Source organism: Aquarana catesbeiana, linkage group LG04 (assembly GCF_042186555.1).
Source record: "Aquarana catesbeiana isolate 2022-GZ linkage group LG04, ASM4218655v1, whole genome shotgun sequence".
NCBI classification, from domain to species: domain Eukaryota; kingdom Metazoa; phylum Chordata; class Amphibia; order Anura; family Ranidae; genus Aquarana; species Aquarana catesbeiana.
Genome location: NC_133327.1, coordinates 566,888,324 through 566,904,288, shown reverse-complemented (window position 1 = coordinate 566,904,288; position 15,965 = coordinate 566,888,324). Strand labels below are relative to the sequence as shown.

Sequence of the window (15,965 nt, the reverse complement as noted above, 5' to 3'; positions counted from 1 at the left end):
GTCTGAATACTTTCCGTCCCCACTGTATAAGGGCCCTGCCTATTCCAGATCACACTGCATGGGGCATATTTATAAAGTAGTGAATGGGATATTTTACAAGGATTCACTACAGGTAAATCACACTGGTGTATTTGTTTTAATTCACAGCGATTTATTTACCTGCAAAAAAAAAAAATGTTGGTAAATGTGACACTCGCTGTTTTATAAATATGCCCCTATGTGTTCATCCTAAGAAAGTATACATACCTTACTCAAACCTAATGCTTGGGTAACAGTGAACCATGGGAATCCGTCACATATCAGATGTTTTTTACGCTATGTTGCGCTATACCTTAAAATAATAAACAATTTTTTTAATTGTCCTGTATTCAGGTAATCTGATTGTAGCTCTCCACTTTTTGTAATTGGATGGTTTTATTGAGGATTTTTTATTTTTTGCACTTAGCGCAGAGTTTTATATGGTTAAACACATCAGATGTTAGCTTTTCACTGTGACAATAAATATAAATACGTAAATAATTAAGTCATCTGTGATTGTCGGCTTTTGGTTACTTTACACCCATGCTATTTACTCTGTGTTTAAAAGAAATGTATTTTTATAATTTTTGATTAAATATTTGCACAGCATGCATTTGAAAGAGTGCCAATGTTCTGGAATGAAAAGTCTAATTATATATTTACAAGTGTGTCATCAGGCAAACACTCACTGCAGTTGGCTAGATTTCCATGGGAAATGTAGGCTATACTTTATATAATATTCTAATCTGAAGATGATCATAGAATATTTCCAGCATGTTCTAAAACGTGTGCTTTCGTCTAATTACTGCTTATAGCATGGAGTGCTGCAGAATTGTAAACAATATTGAATAGCATTCTTTTCTGACTTAGAAACCATACACTTTGTAAATGTAATGTTTAGCTGTATTGGTAATACTAGATTTAAAAGTAATTTCATAAAAGGATCAGTTAGGGTTGGATCTTCCCAGACTATCACTATTGGTTTGTTCCTAGATAAACCAGCAGTATGGAGTCTTTTTCTCCTTTCCACCATGGGCAAAACAACCAAGCAACAAAGATCATATGCATGCATGTTTATAAAAGTATATTTCAGCAGTTGGGTTATGTTTGCATCTTGTAATGATATGGACGTTCATAAAGATCTGTTATGAGATTTGATATCTGCTAGAAGTGAAATGGGTCATTCTCAACCCCCCCTAGCCACATACTGGTTACAGGACATTGAAGCACCTAGCTAGCTTCCCTATGAGTAAGGTGCACAGGGCCTTATATGTAGCCTGAAACTCATACTAATTGACCTCATTATCTATGTATCCTTTTGTACTTCTGCATTCAGGTGAATTTGGCTCGGTGATGGAGGGTGAACTGAAATATCCTGAGGATGCAACTCACAAAGTAGCTGTGAAAACCATGAAGTGTAAGAAAATGTTTTTTGTACATACGTACGTGTACATACGTTTTGCACCACAGTGCAAAAATAGTTTTAAATTATCAGCCAGCAAACAAAATGGACATACACAAAGCTGTCTGCCAACTATATTTTCTTTATAGATAACTAAGCTTCATAGTTTGCTGCTGTACTGTATTTTGGAATGATCCAGGGCCACTACTAACTATCTTCTTTTTTAACAGTGGCTCGGTATATAATAAGTACGTGAGCATAAAAGTATTTTCTATTAACTGATAAACAAGTTACAGTTATACCGCCAAATGTGCAATGGGCCTTAAAGATAAACTTAAAGGAGTGGTAAACCCTCAAGGTTTTTCACCTTAATGCATACTATGCATTAAAGGAGTAGTCCAGACTGAGCTCGTTTGGCTGGGGTCCTCCTATGGGTCACAGGAGTGCAATCCCATTGCACTCCTGTGACCCATTTTTAGCGGAGAACGGGCTGTAGTCTGCTCTCTGCTGACATCACAGATATCAGTCAAGGCACCGCGTCATCCCGACTCTGGGAGTCTGCATCCGCCAGGTGCCTGGACTGATGGCTGTCTCAGCCTCTCAGCGAGCCGCTGAGATGGCCACTCCCTGCCCCTCCACAGCTCAGCGTGGAGGAGCAGAGCAGGAGAGCTGCTGATTGACAGTCATCAGCTCTCCGCTCGGGGAGTCATCGGCGTTGTTCGGTGGCTTGGTTCTCAGTGAAGAGGCGGTGGGGGACAGATGCAGCATCGGTCTGATGTTGCATCCACCTAGGTAAGTATGAATCTACAAAAAAAAACCCCATACTTCTGCATCCACCTAGGTAAGTATAACCACTTAAGGACCGAGCCTCTTTCTGAGATTTGGTGTTTACAAGTTAAAAACTGTGTTTTTTTGCTAGAAAATTACTTAGAACCCCCAAACATTATATGTTTTTTTCTAACACTCTAGAGAATAAAATGGCGGTTGTTGCAATACTGGACGCAGCAGCAGGACTAGGGAGTTGTGGTGAAACTACAAATCCCATCAAGCCTCTGCCTCTAGGAGTCATGCCTGTGATTGTTAGGGTCTTGCAATGTCTCATGGGACTTGTAGTTTCAAAACAGCTAGAGGGCCGAGGTTGCCTACCCCTGGCCTAGGAAATTAGGTAAAACTTGACTTTACAAAGAATACCCAATCACTTGCAAGGAAAATAAAAAAAATATTTTTGCTTGCACATGATTGGATGATAGAAGTCAGCAGAGCGTCCCCTCATTTTCTAAGCTCTGGAGCAACCGCACTTGCAAAGTGCACAGTCTATTTGCCTTTAGTAAATCAACCCCTATGTTGGTGTTTTTTACAGAATTATTTACCTTCCCCTCTATCTCCGCGTGACATTGTTCAGGCCTGGTGGTAGGCCACTCAGGGTTTATCACTACATTATTGGAAGGGGAGAAGGTTACATGTTCTTTCATGCTCAGAAATAGTATGACTTTCCAAAGGCTCCAGTTGTCGATGAGGGAACATGGCAAATGTATCAGCAGATGGGGAGGAAAGGGTTGTGAAGGGAACCTAAACAGAATGTCATAGGTAAACATCAGAAAAAGTCCTACCCTTCACCCCCCACCTCTAGACTGAGGCACCAGAAACAGTTGCTTCATTCCCTGCTTCTGCTTAAAGTGGAACTTTACCCATAACAACTTGATAAAAAATAATTTTCTTTAGCAAGGAACATACATTCCACATTATTACAGTAATTATGCTACCAAAATCAGTAAGTGCCTTAAATTTCCTCCAGCATTGTACCTGTTCTATTTTGCTGGAGGCTGCCATTTTGCTGTAGCCTACAGCCCCTGAGCAGCAGTAAAGCATTAAGTGGAACTGAACTCATCAATTTAACTTTTTTTTTTTTTTTTTAATGTTTTACATAGCTATACGTGCAAAAGGGGCTAGCCTGAAGTCATCTAGCAGACTTAATTTTCTGACTAAAGTTCCACTTTAACTCATTAATATTGGATTCTTTGACAAATCTGTCTTTTGTGTTAATAATATTATAATACATGTCTGTCTATTTTTTCCAGTGGACAACTTTTCACACAGAGAAATAGAAGAATTCCTCAGTGAGGCTGCATGTATGAAGGACTTCAATCACCCTAATGTTATTAGTCTGCTGGGTAAGATTTAAGCTTATTCATATAAAGAAATCCATATTTTAATGAGTCACTATTAAGCTACTCTATAGTAACCATTTTTAGGTAGACAATAATAATAAGTTTCTCTTTATAATGTCGTCCATCCAATCCAACCAAATCTAACCAAATCTATATTAACCCTTTTATGAAGAGATGTCATTGAACCCTAGATGCCCAGGCCAAATTTATCAGTGTCTGTATGAGTCGGCTAGCTGGACAATAACTCTGACTAATTTGGCTATGAAAATTATTTTTACACTGTTTTCTAAAAGACATATACACATTTATTTGGTCTATGGTTTAATAAATGCCCTGCTCATGTATTTTATTACAAGCTGATAAATGGACAAAAATGTAAAGAAATTTGATTTCTTTTTTCACAAGTAATGGCGCGTACACACGATCGGAAATTCGGCCAGCAAAAGACTGATGAGAGCTTTTGGTCGGAAAATGTGACCATGTGTATGCTCCATCGGACTTTTGCTGGCCAAATTCCAGCCAGCAAAAGATTGAGTGCATGTTCTCAATTTTTCAGTCGGAAAAAGTTCCTATCCGAAAATGCGATTGTCTGTAGCAATTCCGACGCGCAAAATTCCTACGCATGCTCGGAAACAATTCGACGCATGCTCGGAAGCATTGAACTTCATTTTCTCGGCTTATCGTAGTGTTGTATGTCACCGCATTCTTGACGGTCGAAAGTTCAGCGAACTTTTGTGTAACCGTGTGTATGCAAGGCAAGCTTGAGTGGAATCCCGTCGGAAAAGCCATCATATTTTTTTCCTGACCAAAATCCTGATCGTGTGTACGCAGCATTACAGTTATTAAAGCTGAAGTTTATCTAAAAAAACAACAAATATTTATTTTCCCTACAGCTTTAGTGTAATAAAGTATGTCATGCATCATGTAGGCTGCTGAGTCCCCTAGACATCTGGGCAGGGTAACCAGTCCTCTTCCTGGCACTGAACTTCATGTGCTGAGGAAGTTAAAAGCTTTGGGTCTTCAGGCTGAGCTCAGTTGAAGAAGCTCCTAGCTTGGACCTGCCTCCCTACTCCCCTCTCCATCTCTCTCCACTGAACAGGCCCATGCGTTTTTTTAAATGGAATATAACATGATTTCTGAATGAAGGAGAGTCGGATGAATGACAAGATTCTCTCCCACGTCAAAGATCTTGTTACATGCAGTGTAAACAATGCACAGGCTTTTCTAAGTAAAGCTTCAGGGTAAAAAATATTTTTAGCTATACTTCTTAATCAAATCTTTTATTTTTGTATTATTATTATTATTACTATTATTATTATTAGTATTCTTTACAAAGTGACAGCTGCAGGCAGCAGGTTTGTTTTTAAGCAATAATAATGTAAATCACCGCAACTGACTGTCATGGGGTTCACATGATTGGGAGCTCTGCTGATTGGTTCCCAATTGCTAGTCTGTGGCAGTGACAGCTCCCAGTACTGAAATAGGATGTAGTTTAACATTTTCTCAGCATGGGCTCCTGCATCTGAGTTTGTGATTGCAAACAGGTTATAAGGACCTGTTGATATGACCGAAAATTGATTGTACTGGGTGTAACTCAGGTGCCAATTTTTAGACAAAGGAAGAAGGAGTAGGTAGGAAGGGGAGCTGTGCATGGCTTGTTTTCATTTCCAGCTATGCTGTGCAGCCAATAATCACAGCAGGTATAGTAGCTCACAAGAGAATGTACATATTTATACATATTTTGGTAGGAAAAATTTCCTAGAGAATTTCCTGCAGTTTTACCTTTAGCTGCTTGGCTGGAGTTTGACTTTATGAGTTGGGGATATCAAATTTAAATGAACTGTACAAATGTTTCAGCCAACCTGCTTTGTCAGCACATTGACTTTAGGTCCCTTTTGGTAATGCAGTGTCAGTGCTGCCTCTGTCCTTTATATGACATGATCCAAGACAACTGGACAAGCAATTGAGCTTGAATGGTATTTTTAGAAAGAATAAAAAACAATCCCTTTATTTTTCTAAAACAGCATACCATGCCATATGGAAAACGAATTGATCATCTTTAAAGTGAACCATGCCCTTGCTTGTCTTGCGATTCGATCTAAAAATTCCTGTGTATGGAGGGGAGTGTAAGCTCTTTATTTCTCCCACTCTCTTATGTCACAGCATTCTAACAATCCCATAGGCAACAGCTGTGAAAACTCGGACTAAAAATCTGATGGTAAAGTCCATTTTTACAGACTGTCGATAAAAATTACATCATCCTTTCTTTCCCAACTAAATGGCCTGAATGGCTGAAACTAATATATATAATATATATTTTTTTTCTATTTATTTATGTACCTATTCTGTTGAGACATAATGCAGTACTCTATAGGCCCAATTTGTCATAATGGATTTTTGGTAAACAGAGGGTTTAGCTTCCTCAAATTTACTAAATACAAATACAGCACACCCCACATATATAGCTTAAGAGTATGCACACATAAATGTAATAACGTCAAATGTACGTGATCTCTCAATAACAAAGCTTACATCTACTCTGCTCATCGGTGCAAGGATTTTTTGAATAGAACAAAAAATAATTCAATCCTAGATGTGGGGAAACAAAATTATTTTTATAATATTTTACTGCTATTTTAATTATTTCATCCATACTGCTGTTTTTGTGAGGGTTTTATATAATAGTATTCATACATCCAGTGAATTCATTTATTGATAATTTTGTTTCTGGCTTTATGAATAAATGTAACAGCATGTATTTTAAATTTACTGTATATAAATATACAGAAATTGTCTTTTCTACCAGAAGATTGCTTGTGTGTTTGAACTTGTAACATGCAGAGAAATTCATAAGCAAGTTAGAAAGAGTTCAATAAATTAGGCTTTCTGTATTTTTCCAATTCAGGGGTCTGCCTAGAAGTGGGTCCTAGAAGAATTCCCAAACCCATGGTTATTCTGCCTTTTATGGAATATGGAGACTTGCACAGTTTTCTTCTCTCCTCCAGAATTGGATCTGGTCCTCAGGTAAACTGTACAGAACATTATTTTGGAATGGACTAACTTTTCTCAACAATTGTTATAATTTATTCAGAATAGGTTATACTTATTCACCAGAAGCTATGGAATTTCTCCTAGATTAATAAATATTTGGATATGTATTCAAGTTGGTTAATGAGTCAACCATTACTGGTCAAGATGAATGGCCAGCCATGATAAACTTGCTTTACAACCTGGGAGTAGTTGGTGTGCTCAACAGGCAAAAAAATAAAATCAGTATCCCTCCAGGTGTAGTATCCTGACTAGTAATGTCTATTATTATAAATAAAGATATATATGTACAGTATATGTGTATAAACCCCTGTATGCAAGGGAAAGAGGAGAGAAATGGGGTGAGAGCTCTCGGTAAAGATATAATAGATAACTCAAAATGAACCCTGTATGAGCTCTACCAACACCAAAAACAAAAAACATGATAAGAATAAAAAGTTGAACACAGTCCATTGTGCAAATAATGTATCAAAAATGTATCATCTCAAAAACACACGTATATAGATTAGCCAAGAGGATAAAACGTATTCAAGCAAACGTGACAATCATGCAATATAAAATGTCCATCATTCATGCCCTCATCCAGTGACTGTTTAGTTGCTAAGGCAATAACACATAAATGCACATTGGCAATAACCATCCTAAATAGCAGCAATGTGGAAAAAATAGTAATAAGCATGCATATGGATTAAATAATGGTAGCTGTGTTGGCTTCCAACATGAGATAGATCCTGAGGTGGCCAGATCAAAATCTTAAAAGAAAAGGCACATTGGTAAACTGAATTGGGTGCTAGTCTCTTGGTATATCAATGGAAATAGGTACAAAGGTAGTTGAAAAGACAACGTGGGTCAACAGTGGTCCAGAGGAGGTAAGTTGAGCAGGAAAGTACATTCACGGTTTGTGTATAACAAATATTGCCATGAGATTATGAACCATGACCTGGAAGGGCCTCCCTCTCACTGTTAGACACCTCAAAATGGTGGCACAGACTTGCGTGCAAACTACTAGTCTCAGTCCCTGGCGGACCAATTGCAATCCAGAACACAAAGTCCCAAACTGAAGTGCAGTTCCAAGATAGTGTAGAAAAGTACTTATCGTATTGTAGGAGATAAAGTGGTCCTCAGTGCCAGTTGAGTTCCAATTCCCAGCAGGGTCTGCCAAGCATGAACAATGATTTGTATCCTCCGGTCACAGGGGCAAGGTGGACAGAGAGAATGCTAGCCTAACCGGTTTCGCCAGTCACCGCTGGCTGCAACAGAGGGTTGCTGGATGAAGGCATGAATGGTGGATATTGAGTTTTTATATTGCATGATTGTCACGTTTGCTTGAATATGTTTTATCCTCTTGGTTATTCTATATACATGTGTTTTTGAGACAATACATTTTTGATGCATTATTTGCACAGTGGGCTGTGTTCAACTTTTTAATCTTATCATGTTTTTTATTTTTTGGTGTTGGTTGAGCTCATACAGGGTTTTTATTTTGAGTTATCTGTGTTCAACAGGCAGCACAGGCACATGAACATGTACATTTTTGAAAAATGAAGTAGGGTTAGGTAAACCTTTGCTAAATTTCTAGTTTCAGGTACAGTTCTTTGGTTTCATGTTCTTTGAATTGCAGCAATTCAAAAGTAAATACAATAGTAAATACTTTACATTACATCTTTTTTGACATAATACAAAATAAGGGCATGTGTTCACAGGCTTTGGGGAATGCAAAAGTAGCTTGGTGCAGCATAAAAAAAAAAAAATTACAATCTGCAGTCATCTCTAGTTATTCCTTAATGTGAGCTGTATGCAGCTGAAAGCATACTGCATTTTCTCATAAGCACAAACCCTTAGGCCTCCTTCACACAGGTGTTTAGCCACATGCAGTCAGAGACAGGAGTCTGAGCCTGTAAAGGGGACCATGTTTCCCATGTTTAGAACAGACTGCAAAATGACATTCCAAAGGAAAAAAAAGTAATTTAAAACTACTCGCGGCTATTAATAAATTGTCGGTCCAACAATAAACAAAAAGTTCATTGATAAAAATGGCATGGGATTTCCCCACAGGGGAACCCTGAACCAAAATTTAAAAAAAATGCGTGGGGGTCCCCCTAAATTCCATACCAGGCTGTCAGGAGACTAGTAGACCAGACTGTGTGGACTGCACAGAGATAACCCAAAACGCATGTAAGTGAATAAATAATATTTATTAAAATAGGTGATAATTCAGAAAATACAAACAGTGCAAAACCAACACAACAAACCCACTACAAACAACAATATATACAGCAAGGGGCAATACCGGAATCACAGATGTCAGCCAGGCCAGGGTCATACACAGCAGGTCAGCAGGAACAAGGGATATACCAGAAACATAAACGTTTAGCCAAGCCAAGGTCATACACAGGAGATAAGCAACTGAACAAGGGCAGGTTAGGAGAAGGGGATAATGGATGGGATAGGATACAGGCTCAGGAGCAGGCTCAGGTTCAGATACAGGAGATACAGGTTTACGGGATACGGGATAACAGGTCAGGGCGCAAGGAAGAAAGATACCAAGGCAAGCCTATGAAGGCTTGCCGGGTATTTATAAGGCTGTGGTAATTGACCTCATGTTACAGCTGAGCGCAGAGTGTGCTGTTTGCTCCACACTGCCGGAGTGCACCCGCTGGTGGACACCGGTACTACGGCCCAAGGATGCAACAGTGCCACCAGCAGGAGAGACCTCTTACTACAGGTCCCAGGTGTTGGAAGACACCCGCTGGTGGACACTGGTACTGCGATCCAAGAGACCGATAGCGCCACCAACGGGTAAACCCTCTCATGACAGTACCCCCCCTCCCAAGGAGCGGCCTCCGGATGCTCCAACAAGGTGAAATTGTCCAAAGTTCATGGCCTCAAACCGAACAACAGATGAGGGCACATCAGGCTGGGCATCGGGTACATCAAACTGGACAGTGGGTACATCTGAGAAGACAGCGGGCACATCCGGGCAGACAGCGGGCACATCTGGGCAGACAGCGGGCACATCTGGGCAGACAGCAGGCAGGAATACACCAACCTGGGCAGCGGGCACTTCGAGCTGGGCAGCAGGCACGTGCACTTCGAGCTGGGCAGCGGGCACTTCGAGCTGGGCAGCGGGCATGGGCACTTCGAGCTGGGCAGTGGGCACGGACACTTCAAGCTGGGCAGCAGGCACGTCAGTCTGGGAAGCTGGCACATCAGTCTGGGAAGCTGGCACATCAGGCTGGAAGGCAGACACTGAGACATCAGGCTGGAAGGCAGGCACTGGGACAATAGGCTGGAAAGCAGGCACATCAGACTGGGAAGCTGGCACATCAGACTGGGAAGCTGGCACATCAGACTGGGAGGCAATCTTCGAGACATCAGGCTGGAGGGCAGGCACTGAGACAACAGACTGGGAAGCTGGCACATCAAACTGGGAAGCTGGCACATCAAACTGGGAAGCTGGCACATCAGGCTGGTAGGCAGGCATCGAGACATCAGGCTGGAAGGCAAGCTTCAAGACATTAGGCTGGGAAGCTGGCACATCAAACTGGGAAGCTGGCACATCAAACTGGGAAGCTGGCACATCAAACTGGGAAGCTGGCATCGAGACTGGAAGGCAGGCACATCAGGCTGGTAGGCAGGCATCGAGACATCAGGCTGGGAAGCTGGCACATCAAACTGGGAAGCTGGCACATCTGGCTGGGAAGCTGGCACATCAAACTGGGAGGCTGGCACATCAAACTGGGAAGCTGGCACATCAGGCTGGTAGGCAGGCTTCGAAACATCAGGCTGGGAAGCTGGCACATCAAACTGGGAAGCTGGCACATCAGGCTGGGAAGCTGGCACATCAAACTGGGAAGCTGGCACATCAAACTGGGAAGCTGGCACATCAGGCTGGTAGGCAGGCATCGAGACATCAGGCTGGAAGGCAAGCTTCAAGACATCAGGCTGGGAAGCTGGCACATCAAACTGGGAAGCTGGCACATCAAACTGGGAAGCTGGCACATCAAACTGGGAAGCTGGCACATCAAACTGGAAGGCAGGCACATCAAACTGGAAGGCAGGCACATCAGGCTGGTAGGCAGGCATCAAGACATCAGGCTGGGAGGCTGGCACATCAAACTGGGAAGCTGGCACATCAGGCTGGGAAGCTGGCACATCAGGCTGGGAAGCTGGCACATCAGGCTGGGAAGCTGGCACATCAAACTGGGAAGCTGGCACATCAGGCTGGGAAGCTGGCTCATCAGACTGGGAAGCTGGCACATCAGACTGGGAAGCTGGCACATCACACTGGAAGACAGGCACATTAGGCTGGTAGGCAGGCATCGAGACATCAGGCTGGGAAGCTGGCACATCAGACTGGGAAGCTGGCACATCAGACTGGGAAGCTGGTACATCAGACTGGGAAGCTGGCACATCAGGCTGGAAGGCAGGCATTGAGACATCAGGTGGAAATGCAGACAGCGAGACATCAGGCTGAAAGGCAAGCTTCGAGACATCAGGCTGGAAGGCAGGCATGAAGACATCAGACTGGGAAGCGGGCACATCAGACTGAAAAGCGGGCACCGAGACTTCAGACTGGAAGGCAGGCATCAAGGCATCAGACTGGAAAGCAGGCACATTAGACTGGAGAGCGGGTACATCAGACTGTAAGATTGAGACATCGGGCTGGAAGGCAGGCGTCGGGACATCCAGCTGGAAGGCAGGCATCGGGACATGCGGCTGGAAGGCAGGCATCGGGACATGCGGCTGGAAGGCAGGCGTCGGGACATGCGGCTGGAAGGCAGGCATCGAGACATCCGGCTGGAAGGCAGGCACATCAGACTGGATAGCAGGCGCATCAGACTGGAAAGCGGGCACCGAGACTTCGGGCTGGAAGGCAGACATCAGGACAGACTGGACAGCGGGCACATCAGACTGTGAGGCAAAGACATCAAGCTGGGAGGCAGGCGCTGAGACATCTGGCTGGAAGGCAGGCATCAGGACATCAGACTGGAAAACAGGCACATTAGACTGGAGAGCGGGAACATCAGACTGGAAGGTGAGCACATCAGACTGGAAGGCAGAGACATCAAGCTGGAAGGCAGAGACATCCGGCTGGAAGGCAGAGACATCCGGCTGGAAGGCAGGCATCGAGACATCCGGCTGGAAGGCGGTCACTGAGACATCAGGCTGGAAGGTAGGCATCAGGACATCAGACTGGGAGGCAGGCACATCAGACTGGAAAGCGGGCACCGAGACTTCGGGCTGGAGGGCAGGCATCAAGACATCAGACTGAGAAGCGGGCATATCAGACTGGAAGGCAGAGACATCAAGCTGGAAGGCAGGCACCGAGACATCTGGCTGGAAGGCAGGCACCGAGACATCCGGCTGGAAGGCAAGCACCGAGACATCCGGCTGGAAGGCAGGCACCGAGACATCTGGCTGGAAGGCAGGCACCGAGGCATCCGTCTGGGAGGCAGGCATCGAGGTATCCAGCTGGAAGGCAGGCATCAGGACATCAGACTGGGAGGCAGGCACATCAGACTGGAAAGTGGGAGCAGCTTGGGTTACTGGCAAGATGGTGTGGGTCGGGAAGAATTTTTGTTTCTTTTTTGGTTTAGCCCATGCAGTTTTGTATGTAGGTGCAGGGCTGTAAGAAAAGAAAGTAGTTGGGCAGAAGGAAGACCAGGGAAGACCAGGGAACTGTAGCTGGAGGAGGGTTTTGTGGGACTGGTACAGGTGGAGGAGAAGAGACAGGTGGATTGAAGGCAGGATAGGTGCTACACTTGGAGACTGGGTAGTAGTATTTGGTAGGGGGCTGATTAAACTAGGCTGTAGCTGAGGTTGCCATAGGCGACGGGGAGATAGATTCTTGGGAAGGCAGATGATTAATGGCAGGGCTGGAATATTGTGGCTTAGCTAAAGACAGGAGATCTGACCATGCCTGCCGCACAGGTTGAACAAACACTGATTCAAACACAGCCTGACTAACCAAGGATTGCACCGACTGGATGCAATTAGACAACACCTGCTGTGAACAGCAGGAATAATGTTCCATGAAATAGGCTGGATCATCCTCGAACAACCAAACCAGGGATTCAACTTGGTCATAATTGAAGGGGGGAGAAAAATCATTGCTTCCTTTGGGAATGCATGACAGGGCTGGTTTTGCACATAACTGGATCAGGGGCTGAACATCTTCAAATGACATATACCCCTGATCCACTAGGGAATGAGCTGATTGGATAGTTTCCATCAGCTGGTCACTAGTCCACCCTTTTAAAATCTGAGGACAATATTCACCATCCTCTTCTGCCAGCAGGGAATAATAACTGATTTCATTGAAATCCATATTAGCAGACCCGACAAACCAGGATGGTTTCCTCAATGCAGCCACGTCTGGTCAGGGATGGCCTTGGTATACTGTCAGGAGACTAGTAGACCAGACTGTGTGGACTGCACAGAGATAACCCAAAACGCATGTAAGTGAATAAATAATATTTATTAAAATAGGTGATAATTCAGAAAATACAAACAGTGCAAAACCAACACAACAAACCCACTACAAACAACAATATATACAGCAAGGGGCAATACCGGAATCACAGATGTCAGCCAGGCCAGGGTCATACACAGCAGGTCAGCAGGAACAAGGGATATACCAGAAACATAAACGTTTAGCCAAGCCAAGGTCATACACAGGAGATAAGCAACTGAACAAGGGCAGGTTAGGAGAGGGGGATAATGGATGGGATAGGATACAGGCTCAGGAGCAGGCTCAGGTTCAGATACAGGAGATACAGGATACGGGATAGCCTATGAGGGCTTGCCGGGTATTTATAAGGCTGTGGTAATTGACCTCATGTTACAGCTGAGCGCAGAGCGTGCTGTTTGCTCCACACTGCCGGAGTGCACCCGCTGGTGGACACCGGTACTACGGCCCAAGGATGCAACAGTGCCACCAGCAGGAGAGACCTCTTACTACAGGTCCCAGGTGTTGGAAGACACGCGCTGGTGGACACTGGTACTGCGATCCAAGAGACCGATAGCGCCACCAACGGGTAAACCCTCTCATGACACAGGCCCTTCAGGTCTGGTATGGATATTAAGGGGAACCCTGTGCCAAAATTTTTTTTAAAAATGGAGTGGGGTTCCCCCTAATTTCCATGCCAGGCCCTTCAGGTCCGGTATGGATAGTTAAGGGGAACCCCACGCCAAAATTAAAAAAAAAATGGTGTGGGGTCCCCCCAAAAATCCATACCAGACCCTTATCCGAGCATGCAACCTGGCAGGCCGCAGGAAAAGAGGGGGAATGAGAGAGCACCCCCCCTCCTGAACCTTACCAGGTCACATGCCCTCAACATTGGGAGGGTGCTTTGAGGTAGCCCCCCAAAGCACCTTGTCCCCATGTTGATGGGGAGAAGGGCCTCATCCCCACAACCCTTGGCCGGTGGTTGTGGGGGTCTGCGGGCGGGGGGCTTATCGGAATCTGGAAGCTCCCTTTAACAAGGGGACCCCCAGATTCTGCCCCCCCATGTGAATTGGTAATGGGGTACAAATGTACCCCTACCATTTCACAAAAAAAGTGTCAAAAATGTTAAAAAACACAAGAGACTGTTTTTGACAAGTCCTTTATTAATTTCTTCTTCTTTCGGCTTCTTCTTCCATCTTCTTTCTTCTTGTGTTCTTTCGGTGTTCTTCTTCTTCCTCCACCTTCTTCTTCTCCATCTTCTTCTTCCTCCGCTCTTCTCATCCCACATCTTCCTCCAGGCTTCTTCTCCGCTCCGTCCGCATGATCCGCCTCAGTGGGAGTCTTAAGCCGTGTGACGCTTCGCTTCTTCTGACACTTCTTATATAACGCAGGGCAGGGCCACCCGGTGACGCGCGGTACATGCTTTTCTGCCCAGGTTAGGATCTGGTTTACTTCTCCCTGGGCTGCATGACTTCTGGTTCCCCCTTTGTGATTAATATAAGCCACTGCTGTGGCATTGTCGGATTGGATCCTGACAGGACAACCTGAATCTCTAGAATATTAATGGGTAAGGTCCTCTCGGTTTTGGACCATTTCCCTTGGACAGTTGTCTCTTCTAGAACTGCTCCCCAACCTGAAAGGCTGGCATCTGTTGTTACCACCTTCCAGGTAACTGGTAAGAAGGATTTCCCTTTCCACAGATTCTCAGGTATCAACCACCAACTGAAGCTCTGACGCACTATTGGCGACAAACGCATCGGAAAATCTAGCGCCTGGACTTTCTTGTTTAGGATACTGTATTGTAGCAGTCTCGAATGAAACTGAACATAGGGAACCGCTTCGAATGGCGAATAGAAGGACCCTTCTTCGCCCTGACTACCTGAACCAGCTCCTTTATGGCGCTGATTTTTGCCTGGGGTAAAAACACACTCTTCTGTGTTGTGTCTATAACCAGACCCAAGTACTCTAGTCTTCTTACTGGTTTTAAAGAAGACTTCTCTAGGTTGAGGACCCAACCTAGGTATTCCAGGTAGTTGACTGTGGTGACCACACTTTGGTCTAAACGGGCTACCGACTGGTCTATTAAGGGCAGGTTGTCTAGGTAAGCTATAATCGTTATACCCCGGGCCCTTAATCTGGCAAGAGGAGGGGCCGGGGCCTTTGTAAACACCCGAGGTGCAGTAGCTAGACCGAAAGGTAGAGCTACAAACGGAAAATTAAGTTTTTCCACTTCGAAACGCAGATATTTCTGATGAGTGGGGAAAATAGGTACATGCAGGTATGCATCCTTGATGTCGATTGATGCCAGAAGTTCTCCTCCTTCTAGGATGCAGACTACCGATCGAATTGATTCCATGCGAAAAGATCAAATTTTTAGGAACCGGTTTATATCTTTGAGATCTAGAATAGGTCTGACATCTGCATTTGGTTTTGGCACCGTGAAAAGGTTTGAATAAAACCCCAACCCCTGCGCTTCTATGGGAACCACCATGATCACTTATTGCAACAAAAGTTGGTCTAACGCTTGAAGGAGAGACTTCTTTTTCTCTGGGTCTTTGGGGACATTTGATCTGAGGAAACGAGAAGACGGTAATTCTAGGAACTCTAGTTTGTAACCTAGAGTTATTGTGGAGACCACCCATTTGTCCTGAAAATCCTCCTGCCAGACCTTTGAGAACTGTAGCAGTCTTCCCCCCCACTCGAACGAGCGGGGGCGCCCCTTCATAAAGAGGCTTTAGCGTTCTGTCTTGTAGGCTTCCTCCCCAAGACTTATTTTGTCCCTGGGGTCGACTCTGAGTTTTACCTCTTGAACCTGACGGTGGAGGGCGTCACGACTGCCTGAAGGCTGATGCCCCTGGCACTGGAGAAAGAGCCTGTT

The 15,965-nt window shown here is 44.4% G+C and overlaps 1 protein-coding gene across 2 annotated transcripts in view; it reads left to right on the top strand.

Annotated features, from left to right (window-relative positions):
* The window catches only part of MERTK (MER proto-oncogene, tyrosine kinase), a 166,634-nt gene that overhangs the window by 127,668 nt on the left and 23,001 nt on the right, over nucleotides 1-15,965 (top strand). For both annotated transcript variants that reach the window (XM_073628043.1, XM_073628042.1), the window contains exons 13-15: nucleotides 1,355-1,435; nucleotides 3,499-3,591; nucleotides 6,494-6,612. In XM_073628043.1, the coding sequence (XP_073484144.1) occupies nucleotides 1,355-1,435; nucleotides 3,499-3,591; nucleotides 6,494-6,612 (293 nt within the window). The remainder of the gene's footprint in view (nucleotides 1-1,354; nucleotides 1,436-3,498; nucleotides 3,592-6,493; nucleotides 6,613-15,965) is intronic.